Source organism: Necator americanus, chromosome I (assembly GCF_031761385.1).
Source record: "Necator americanus strain Aroian chromosome I, whole genome shotgun sequence".
Taxonomy (NCBI): domain Eukaryota; kingdom Metazoa; phylum Nematoda; class Chromadorea; order Rhabditida; family Ancylostomatidae; genus Necator; species Necator americanus.
Genome location: NC_087371.1, coordinates 33,721,119 through 33,733,491, shown reverse-complemented (window position 1 = coordinate 33,733,491; position 12,373 = coordinate 33,721,119). Strand labels below are relative to the sequence as shown.

Genomic DNA, 12,373 nt, shown 5'->3' with positions numbered 1-12,373 from the left:
TTGGGGTTTTTCCAGTGTTCCCTTGACCGTATATGCTCCGTTGGCGTTGTTGTTGTATTGTTCTTCATTTTTCACAATTAGCTCTCAATCAATAGTTGAGTTCTCTCGATATTTACTGTAAGACTTAGTGTTGTATGTCTATTATCTCGGATTTCATTCGATACACATTCTCTTTAGAAGTTATTTTATTCACTGTTATTGCTACGGATTACTTTATTTGTCTATATGTAACTCATTGTAATCAATACGCTTCCGTTTAATGAAGTCAGATGAACGTTTTGTGCTAGATTTTTTTTAAATGTTCATTTCAAATTGCTGTCAGATTCTCCGATAGCTTACGAAAGCCTACGCCCGGATTATAACTGACATCAGTCAGCTGCTGGCAGAAGGCCCTCGGCCACATATTGATCCAACTAAAAGCAGCCGCCATCGAAAGTGTGGTCTTTTTCGAGTTATTCGCTAACACCGCTTTGTTTCACGTCCGCATTCCTCTGATGGTTTTTTTTTAGAATAGATAGAGATCCATAGTGCTTATATCATCCACTCGAATGCATGCACTGAATAGATTGGCATTAACGTAGGGGAAAAAATTAATGGGGCAATTTATGGCTTCATTATTCATCTCATTCGGAAGTATTTTAAGCAGAAATAATGGAGGTCTCTGGCGAAGATCTATGGTTTAGAGAATGACATGCGTTCTGGGAAGTTTTTATTTCTTGGAAATCCAATTCTTAGTCCAAACTCGGTGGGAACATGCAGAAGAACTACGTGGTGACTCACATTTGATGACATGCTGGGATTTTTACGAGATGTAGATCTATTTGTGGTTTCTACTCAGCATTCTAGGTTACAAAACCTGCAAAAATTTCCGTACTCACAAGGAAATTAGTGAATATTAGGAGAAGGCTGGTTATATAACATCGTTCTCAATTCCTCTATTTTTAGTTCGTTTTGGTTTAACTCTACGTTTTATTGGATTTTCCGCGTTCTTTTTTATAATGAGACAAAAGTTTTTTTTTAAGTAGAATAAAACCTATAAATAGAAGTTTAGTCCTTGGGTTTTGGCTTAGTGAACGCGATACGGTCACACTTCATTTTTTTTTCTTTTTCTTTCGGACATTTAACATCTATTTTTTACCTTTGTTTTTCATCTGTTCATTTTTTTTTGAATTCACATATATTGCTGAAAAGCCTGGATTCTCAAGTACGATAGACAATAATAGATAGACTGATCCTCTACTTATTCGATGTTTGTCTAAAAAGATACGGATATACCCATTTATTTCTGGACTGCGATTATTTCCTTGAAAAAAGGAGTCCAACGTGTATTCTGGCACTTCGATTAAGATTTTAAATCTATAGTTCCGTTGCTGGTTCCGGATACAATGACTTTTCAAGAAGATCGTCCGTGCTATTCCTTACTGTCTGAATGTTTTTGTTTCCAGTTGTACATAGCTCTTGCGACCACGCGCTGAACAGCATACAGTCAGGTCAAAACGACCTGAAACCTGGTGTAGTCGCACTTGGAGCAGGTTAATGATGCCAGTGGTTGTGGTCGAGGTGGGACCATTCGGACTGTCGGAATACAGAGATGATTTGTACGGGAAAGGGTCCCGCCTCGATTGCAACCTTCGGCTTCACCGCTCCGCTATTCGACCGCAACCGCGTACGCAACTGTACTATGCTTCAGATCGTTTTTACCTGACTGTAGCATAGCGAAGTGTATAATACTTTGGAGAGAAGTTTAACTGAAGTAGTATTTTTTTAAACTGAAAGTTTCTAGTTTATTTAGCTGGTTTCATAGTTTCTGGAGGAGAACGAGCACCAATTAAAAAAAATGAAAGAAATGATTGTGATGCACTACATCTTTTTTTTTGAACTTTTTTTGTTACAAGCTGAACTATTGTATTTGTGGTTTTTCGCTAGAATTTCAAGTTTTTCGGTTTTTATTTTAAATTAAGTTTAATTTTAAACCCAAAAACTTCCACATTACCAGTAAAATCAATGAATATGTAGAAGGAATTCCATTATTCTTGTTAAAAAAAAAGGTTTTACATATGCGCGTAATTACGCTTTTTGTTTCAGCACATTATAGAACAAATGTCATTGGACGCGAGCCCAACCGCAAAAAAAAATGCGGACGTCCGCAGTGATTGTTAATTTCGGGAATACGCTTGGATGTATTAGTTGAGCAAAGATTGGGGTTCGAGGAAGAAAAATCGTCAACTAATTAGAACATCTGCTCGCTACCATATTAAGATTCCAGCGTTTTTCTCCCTCTCGCCCCTCCCGCTGAATAAACTTATCGTTCTTGCTAGACTTCTAAACCAAGCGGTTCCAATATGACTTGTAATGTGGTTAAAAATATTTTTTCTTAACTCTTTCAGTTTTTCTCTCTTGAATACTGGATTCCGCTAATCCTAGTGTAGGAAACTTAGACCTACTAAGAACTTTAATTTTAAAATGATAAACAACAGCTTCAAGCATTGACATGTATTTTTTGGGTTAAATAGTTTTATGTTCTCGTTGAGATATCTGGCTTATATGATTACCTTTTTGGCATTTTCCTTAAATTTTTCCTTTTTTTTAAATTTTTAGAATAAATTATAGAGATATGGAGTAACGTGTAAAATTTTTGGTTTTATAGAGTATTATAAATGAGATGAAGGGGGATGGTAGCGACTCTAATCTGACCTCATGCAACTTTGAAAAATGTAACTTCACCGTTTTAGCAGTCTTTGAAATATCATATATAATAATAATAATAATAACAATAATAAAAGTAATAATAATAATAATAATCATAGTAATAATAATAATAATAATAATAATAATAATAATAATAATAATAATAATAATAATAATAATAATAATAATAATAGTAATAATAATAATAATAATAATAATAATAATAATAATAATAATAATAATAATAATAATAATAATAATAATAATAATAATAATAATAATAATAATAATAATAATAGAATATAATATATAATCTATGGAATTTTTCCTCAATAATGTTCGTTGATCTTGTAATTCACTGAATTTCTTGAAAAATAGCTAAATTTGTCGCAGATCAACGGTTTTGGATGGCTACGAGAGTGAATGTGATGCTTCTTTGATGCTGGAGACGCTCCTACGAGGATTTCGATGAGTGTCCCGTTTGCTCATCATTTCTAATAAAGCCTACGTATATATGAAATGAGGGCTCAGCTGCTTATCTTACTATCGACCTTCATTTTTGTTCACAGTAACGAGGATGCGAAACGTTTATACGATGATCTCATGGTTAATTACAATCGACACAGAAGGTGAGTGAACATCGACTTGTATGGATAGTTTGGGGTCATTGGAAAGAACAATAGAGAGACGTACTCCTATGAGGAACTTAAAAATGATTGAAATAATTTTTGTATGAATACGAGAACGAGACGAGATAGAAGCAGACGAGATAGAAGCAGACGAGATAGAAGCATATTTCTTCCACAAGAGCTATAGCGCACTCGTCAAAAATAGGATTTTTTCACCGGAAATAGTTCAAAAAAACATGTAAGACTACTTGTAATAGTGAAGGAATTACTGTAATGGATTCGCCACTTGTTCTTCTTTTAGCATTCAACAGGAATTTTTTCTTCGAAAATAATTTTAGAAAATTATATAAGACTACTTTTAATAGTGAATGTTTTGCCGTAATGGATTTACCATCTTTTCCTCCTTTATCATCGCTAAATGAATATTAGCCGATAGAGTTCGCCTCAATGTAATTTTTCCTCTACGTCTTTCTTTGTTCTACCATGATTTTTTGGAATTATGGATTTAAAATCTTTGTCTTTCCTTTGTGCTTCCTCGATAAAAAAAGTATGAAAAATCAGTTCTTGGCTACCGAACCCTTTTCGAGGAAATTTATACTTGCTGGGCAGGTGTACGGTAATGGTAATGGGTTGCGCTGCAGTTCTATGCACATACCTAGAGTCAATCAAGGATTTCTTCCCTCGGAGGCTATCAAGAGGAATAAAATGCCATAGGACTTGTCTCGGAGGACAAAAATACTGAGTTAATGCATCAACAAATATTATACCAAATTAATGAAAATTATTTGCCTATCATTTTTAATTATTAACGTTTTTTTATGCATAATTTCTCAAAACGTACTGACTCAGACAATTTGTGCTTTTTCTTCTCATTTTTTTTCTGGTGCCCCATTTATGCATGCGAATAAATAAGTAAATAATTAAATAAATAAGTGAATAAATAAATGAGTACATATTTATGTATGTGTATGCATATATGTGATATGTACATGCTACTGTAAACAGGTGATTTTGAAATGAAGTTGAACATGTTGGGGGACCCCAGTGGGACTGATCAACGTTAAGAACTTGAGCTTCGTTCCCAACGAGTTTCTAACATTTTTCAGGCCAGCCAGTGGACCACACGAACCGTTGACAATAAAATTAAAATTACGGCTAAGTCAAATCATAGATGTGGTAGGTTTGACTTTATTCAGTTTTCCTCTCAAAAAAAAAAGAAAAAGAAAATTAGATGAAGAAAATTCGAGAAGAAAATTAGAGAATTCCTGAACCTGAGCAGCACCTCCATATTTCAGCATGAAATCGATCAGATCATGACATGTTCGGTATGGCTGAAACAGGTGTGGATCGATAAAAAATTGTCCTGGGATCCGAAAAGTTATGGTGGTGTTAGCGTGCTCTATGTGCCTTATGAAATGATTTGGGTCCCGGATATTGTACTCTACAATAAGTATGTTTTGAACAACTGCAAATTCATTTAAATACATCACATGACGAGTAAATCCAGAAATTTCCAGCGCTGACAGCAACTATAACATTACCATATCAACGAAAGCCACATTGCATTATTCCGGAGAGGTCACATGGGAGCCTCCGGCTATCTTTAAAAGCATGTGTCAGATTGATGTTAGGTGGTGGGTTAACTTCTCATTTCAATTTTTATTTTTTTTAAATGAAATTTTTTTGGTGCTGGTCATGAGTAATTGTAACAAACATTTTTCTTTTTTTTATTATTTGAATAATCAAACTTTTTCTTAAAGTTTCTTTAGAAAAATGAAAAAAGTAGGAAAAATAGAATAAAAAGAAAGTGGTGGTTTTTTCCGAAATTTTATGAGGTATCCGATATTTTTTAAATTTCCCAAAGTCTGCTGTTTTTGAAACCTTAAAGCTGGGATTTATAATGTTCTAGTTATTACCGTGCTAACTAGCCACATTTTATTTTCGATATATTGGTTCCCTAATCTTTGTACGTGAAGAACCAATTATTGTTTTGGTTGAATGTTTCGAAATTACGTTTTGTTTATGTTTTCCGTTTTCTCGTGATGTGACTTCGATATTTTTTCAAAAATCTTTTGTAGAAATTTGTTTAAAAATAAAAGAAAATTGAGGCCGAAACGTCGGGCAAATATAGGTTCCATCTGAAAAAATCCTCATCGGCAGACTTTTAGAAAACACACTGTTTTGTTTTATTTCGTGATTGGGAACTCGTTTTATTTAATTAGGGAATTGATTATTTATTTTATTCCCTTCATTGAACTTATTTTAATCGAAAAAATAGTAGTTTCTTGACTTCAATATATTTACAATAATCGCTTTTTTTTACGACAATTCGGAGAATATTACGTATGTACATACACGCATGGGGCAGGTGTAGTGTAGCGGCTTGCTCAACAAGCCCTTCATCCCTCCAGGTTCTGGATAAATTAGTACCAGACTTGTCTGGGAGAATAAAAACACTGACCTGACCCGTCGGGTAGCCACCGTAAGTCATTGGAGAGGCCAGTTACGTGTTCGTGAACCTCAAAACGGTTCTGAATTGAAGTGGAAGTGGGGGCGCATTCCAAACGGATCGATTAATGCCGGAAACTTTATCCTTTATCCTTAAGACACACATATATTACGTATGTCCTTTTATAGTTGAGATCATGCTTATTCCCTACATGATCGCTCGATAATTACTGATTTGAGTTGGAGGTTAACTTAGTGAGACTGAGAACGTTAATAATTTTTTTGAAATCGCAAATGGGCCATTGGCATTATATTATCTTTTTAATTAAACAAAGGGAAACATTTCGGCTTTATATTGCCAAATCGAGAACTGGTGGTGAGTCATCGGTGTCCCATTCAGCTGTGAAATTTCCACATTTGTTGGTTTGTACTTATACAAAAAGTTGCCAAAAAGGAGTATTGTGAAAATATACTTTGTAAACGGTAATGTAAGTTATAGAAATGAAAAAACATTGAAAAAATAAAGGAATAAGTGATGAGAAATATTTCCAAAGTCAGGATATGTAGATCACAAAACAAATGATAGAGATCTCACTGTTCTAGAGTCAGACATTTTTTTTAATAGGAATTAATGTTGAAAGTATAATGTCTAATGTTTCAGGTTCCCTTTTGACGAGCAGCAATGTCACCTCAAGGTATGCCTTCATAAATTGTTTTATGTAATTCTTTTTTTATGCAACTATATCCGACAATCTGCGGAATTCTGAAGTTTTGAGAAAGAAAACAATGTTAGAAGTAAATTTAAGGCTTTCCGGAAGCATTTCTGTGTATCAATTTCAATTACAATGCGTTAATCCATTGCAGATTTCTCTGAATTTTTTCTTAGCACCCGGTTCAAGGTCCTATTACTAATTTTTTTTGCATACGGTAATTTCATGGACTAAAACAGATCGTTTTATTCCTCTATCCTGTTTTCTTTATTTTACTTATTTATTCTATTTCCCATTTATTTATTCTTAAATTATTAAAAAGCAAAAGGCTAAAACAATAATATAAAATATCTATTTTTAAATTCTCTAGTGATAGAACTTCAAACTCTATCGATTTATTCGATTATTCATGTGGACGATTATTCTTCCTTCTTGGTTACACTGACATTTTATGGATTGGATTGGAATTACCCTTCGGTGCCTTCGGATTTATTGAATTTAGTGCTCTTTGGAAATTTAATTCGTGACTTAAGATAGTTAAATTACCAGTTCTCTTACCGTTACAAAAGTTTTACAACACTGTATCCGTGAAAAATGGTACAATGAGGAACAACTAAACCATATCTGCTTAGTCGAGTACTTTTATGTTTTCAGTTCGGCTCCTGGACATACTCTGAGAATTTGCTCAATTTGGAATTACTTGAAAATAATGTACGCTACGTAGAGGAAGTGAATGATCTTGGGATTGTCGACAATATCACTATAGCAGATGAAGGAATAGGTACATATCAGCTTCGATTTATAGTGATCATTATTTATTTATTTATTTATTTATTTTTTTTATTTGTTCATTTGTTTATTTATTATTAAGTTCAATGCCAAAAGGGTGTGGCAAGAATGAATACAAATACCCACACAATTAGCTTCGAGACATTATCGATTTATAGTGATCACTATTTATTTATTACTACGTTCAATGGCTTGCCGAAAGGATGTGGCAAGGATGAATATAAAATACCCACATATTAGCTTTGAAACATTATCGATTTATAGTAATCATTATTTATTTATTTATTTATTTATTTATTTATTTATTTATTTATTTATTATTACGCTCAATGGCGTGCCGAAAGTATGTGGCAAGGATGAATACAAATATCCACGTATTAGCTTCGGAACATTATCGATTTATGGTGATCAACGCCGGATTTTAGATCTTTCCGACTATTATCCCTCAGTAGAATGGGATATAATGTCACGAGTTGCACGTCGACGATCCAAGAATTATCCGAGTTGCTGTCCTCAGAGCGCATACATCGATATAATGGTAACGCTTTAAGTTTTTTTTTTCATCCTATAGACTTTTTTTTTCATTCTCTCTTAGTTTTTCTTGTTATGTTGCAAAATCACATTTTAGTATTATCTGGAACTTCGTCGTAAACCACTTTTCTATACGGTAAATCTAGTATTTCCATGTGTTGGGATTTCATTTCTGACTATTTTGGTATTCTACCTACCGTCGGATTCCGGCGAGAAAGTTACATTGTGTATTTCTATTCTTGTCGCCTTAACTATCTTCTTCCTCCTATTGGTAAGTAATTTGTTTGTTTATCTTGCAATAAACGCTAGTTTTTAGTTTTGTGAGTTTCTGAGTAACTCCGTTAAACTACCGAGTTGCTCAGAAAAAAGTAAAGTTGCTCTCGAAAAAATAAAGTAGAGAGGGAAGCGTACGTTTTTTGATGGATCCGCAGCCTTTCAACAATATGATATCTTTATTTTTACTTGTTGAAAGTGAAAAGCAGCGCGTGATCACAATAACCATTCATGTATAAAGAATAACTGATTGAGAATATTAATAAAAAATTTAAAAAAAAATTAATCAATTAACTGGCCATTAAAGTTAGCTACAAAAAAGGCATTTTTTTTAAAGTGAATTCAAAAAACAGGAAGAGGTCCGCGTAATTGAATAAATGACATTTTAGAGAATAGATAGAAATGCAATGAATGAATTTAATGAAAAGACAAATAAAAAGTGAAGAACCGAAAGGAATGATTCGATGCAGAAGAAAAGAATGACACACATGATTAAAAATAGAAAAAAATACAGTGAAAAGGGGGAAAAATGGAGAAAGTAAGGCTAAAAGAGGAAGTTTGTAAGGTTTAGTGGCGGGGAGGACTTCTGAGCGGTGGTGAAAGAAAAAGTGTGTCGAGCGGGAAAGGTGTGCGTATGGACACGATTATCCAGATCACTAAATTGAACGATTCGACCTTAAATACACTACGCAATACTGTAGACGACAAAAAAAAAAGATTTTACCTCCTCAGCAACCTATTATTTACATTTATTATGCTATTATATACCGTATTCCACGTGATATATGTATTTCCATCTTTTCTTTTTCAGACCGAAATTATTCCAGCTACTTCAATTACACTACCATTAATAGGGAAATACTTGTTATTCACTATGGTAATGGTAACCTTAAGCGTAGTAGTTACTGTCATATGTAAGTCGTAGAATTATTTTAAAACTATGATGATGACAATTTCCTCGAGTGTTTTTTTTTTCCTCTCGAAAATTTCAGCACTAAATTTACATTTTCGAACTCCTACCACACATTTGATGCCGAAATGGGTAAAACTTGTTTTCGTCCAATGGTTACCGAAAATACTTTTCATGAGAAGACCATTGGAGGATGGTGATGAGTCGTTCAGAAGAGTCAGTTCCAGAAAGACAGTAGGTTCGTGTTGTTGCTCGACTCGGAGATGGATAGACTAAGCTTGAAGGCATCACCCCACGAATCTGAGGTAGTACGGATTTCAGGAGGAGTATTCGTATACGGGATCGTAGATTATGGAGAGGGAGGTGATTCCGTCCATTTGTTCCTAATTGCCGTAAAAAACGGCCCGGAAGATGCGGTGCGTGCAGAAGGCTGGCGCGCTCCAATCGAACTCTTTGTAGAAAATAGCGCGCCGGAACGCCCGAAGCCGTATCTTCCGGGCCGTTTTTTACGGCAATTAAGAAGAAATGAACGGAGTCACCCTTCTCTCAATAATCTACGATCCCGTATACGAATACTCCACCGGAAATCCGTACAACCTCAGATTCGTGGGGTGACGCCTTCGATCAAGAAAGCTCAAAAAATCTATTGAGATTCAATATGTTCAGGACCTACCACCTTAGACGGTAAAATCCCTTTAAACTATCATGAACATCGTGTGAGTCGCGATATGGGAAGAAGTCTTGCAAATGCGGCCGTGGATGATAGAATACAGAAACTTTACTATTCTCCACAGGTGAGTGGATACCATCCGACATAGGGATGGTAAGGGAATAATTATGTGCAATTCTTCTGCTTTATTGTCGTCGTTCATGAGTAATTTCAGGTTGTGAAAGCGTTTGAGAACATCTGTTTCATCGCTGAATTGCTGAAGAAAAAGGATCGCGATGATAAAGTGCGTGTTTTATCAGTTATCGAATAATTGTACGTAGTCCGACTATAGTCGGCATCGAATGAGTAGCGTGGCGACGTAGCGACGCATCTGCCGTAACGTACGCGTTCGACACAGTAACGCTTTCCCGCCGACTTTTTCAAATCGAATGTTCATCACCCTTATGAACACATTCGCTATATGTCCACTGTAAATATATAGTGACGATCGAGTGGGTTGTTGTCTGAGGGCTATCTGAAACCCTATTATTGGCGTTGTGTAGCCGTCTGAGGGCTTGTATGGTGTACCGGTTAGAGGTTCCGTTGCCTGCACGATCGATTGGAAGTTCGAATCCGCCCCAGTGCTCACCAAGCCTTTCATCCCTTCCGGGTCGATAAATTGCTACCAGACTTGTCTGGGAGGATAAAAACACTGACTTGACTCATCGGCTAGCCACCGTAAGTTATTGTATGGGCCAGTTACATGTTCGTAAACCTCAAACGATTCTGAATTGAAGTGAACGTGGGGGCGCATCCCAAGCGGATTGATTTGCGCCAGAAACTTTATCATTTATAGCCATCTGGTTGGATTTCACGTTCAATTTCTTACTATCCGTCGGAACGTTTTGTTCCGTTCCCGGTTCTTCGACAAATGGTGCCTTTGTGTAGTCCACGGATGATGTCCAGGGACACATTACAAATATTTTCTCATCACTTCTCTTATGATAACATTTTATAGATCGATGAAGATTGGAAATACGTTGCAATGGTTCTCGACCGACTATTTCTACTGATTTTTTCTCTTGCTTGTTTTATTGGAACTGTACTTATTCTACTACAAGCACCTACTCTCTATGATGACAGGAAACCAATTGATCTACAATATCGACCCGCTAATTTGACTGCCCTTGTATGATCGACAGAGAAATTCCTACATTTTTGATGGGTGACCTATCCTATTCTGTTTGTGAAATAAAAATTTTGGAGTAATTTTTCTGCAGTCCTATGGATACAAAAATGAATTTTCTTTAGTCAATAACCTGTGGAATAAAAAAGAGAACCATGTTAAGTTGTTATTCGCGTGACACGAAAATCTGGACAATCACATTTGATTCTTTTAAGGGTTTACTAGTACTTATACAGGTACTTATACAACACCTCTACTAAGTTGTGTCCTAAAATCCGTCGCAAACCGTCGGAATTCTTGGAAGTGGGCAAAATTTAATTTTGAAAATACCATTCGAAAGTAAATGAGCTGTTGATTTCAAATATACTTCGAGAATTCACTTTTGACAAATGTGTGGCCTGAAAACGGGCAAAGTTTCGTCAAGCCCCGTTAATTACTTTCACACCTCCGCAATCCTGCCATTGGCATATCTCGCTGTACTTAGTACTTATACGCCTTAAAATCATTACTCGTAGAAGTATTGACTTGAAGGCTATCGTCATGAAAACTGCATGGCAAATTATGAGGGAACACAATGTACATCACCGGACTGTCGCCAGCCGTCAAACACAGCTAGGAAAATTGAAAAAGTGCGACAAATGTGCGTCGCGTTCATTGAAAACGACCTGAATGATTTGTCGCCTCGAAAGTTGCTCTGCGCTTATTTTTCACAATAAGATAGATCGTGGTCTCATTCTCGGATCAGATTGCAACGGATAACGAAAAATAGGCTCTCCACTGATGGACGGATCAATTTCTAGATAATCAGCTCTTTTTTTTTCATCTCATTTTCTCAAAATATGACCACTTCACTTTAAAAAATACAACATTGGGAGCAGTCTACTAAGACTTAAACGACTAGATTTTCGAGTTTGTAGACTATTTGGGCTGAAATAAGAAAGATCGAGTTTTTTTTTTCGGGGGAAAATTTTCTTTCCAAATGAAGAGAAGGCCTGAAGAATTCAATATGCAAACGACTGATGTCTTCTAACCCATCGTTCTACATTTGCACTTACTTAATCTACCGCTCAAGAAGCTGGGAAAATTCTTTCGAACAGCTGCTCAGTTTTTAGTTTGCATTAAACTTTGTCGAGTGTTTCATAGGATGAGACAAGCAAAATGCCACAAAATTTCCCAGCTTTTTTTTTTCTGCGTATCATCTTTCATCGAGCGGAACATGTGGAGAATATTCATTCTATCCAATTGCTTGTTAATTAGTTTCCATTTCATTAATCATCCCAAAACAAAAAATAAATTTCGCACATTTCTCGGCTAACTTTCTATGGTTTGTTATAGGCACATAAGTTAGATGTGCTCGAAGCGTTGTGCCGTAAGCCTCTATAGACAAATGATCTCTCACACATTGGTCAATGTGCACTTTCCAGCAGAATTGCAAAGCTTAACAGACGAAAAAAAAAACCAGCTGAAACGACCTGGAATGTTCACAAGCGCTCCATACATTACGTCCCTTAACGACCATATTCTCTTATTTTCCGTTCAGCAGCTGTAGGAGAATTGTGC

The 12,373-nt window shown here is 35.5% G+C and overlaps 2 protein-coding genes across 2 annotated transcripts; one reads left to right on the top strand and one right to left on the bottom strand.

The window, feature by feature from the left end:
* Window positions 1-2,801: 2,801 nt before the first annotated feature.
* RB195_007708 (uncharacterized protein) lies at window positions 2,802-3,180 on the bottom strand (the record flags this gene model as incomplete). The annotated part of the gene is made up of 2 exons (XM_064181479.1): window positions 2,802-3,002; window positions 3,139-3,180. 2 exons carry the CDS (start codon window positions 3,178-3,180, stop codon window positions 2,802-2,804), a joined length of 243 nt encoding a protein of 80 aa, XP_064038265.1.
* A 27-nt stretch (window positions 3,181-3,207) lies between these two features.
* Window positions 3,208-10,822, top strand: RB195_007707 (uncharacterized protein; the record flags this gene model as incomplete). Its single annotated transcript, XM_064181478.1, has 13 exons — window positions 3,208-3,317; window positions 4,424-4,493; window positions 4,613-4,767; window positions 4,835-4,951; window positions 6,427-6,460; window positions 7,130-7,256; window positions 7,690-7,802; window positions 7,893-8,066; window positions 8,880-8,982; window positions 9,061-9,216; window positions 9,645-9,772; window positions 9,863-9,931; window positions 10,646-10,822. 13 exons carry the CDS (start codon window positions 3,208-3,210, stop codon window positions 10,820-10,822), a joined length of 1,533 nt encoding a protein of 510 aa, XP_064038264.1.
* Between the last annotated feature and the right edge of the window lie 1,551 nt (window positions 10,823-12,373).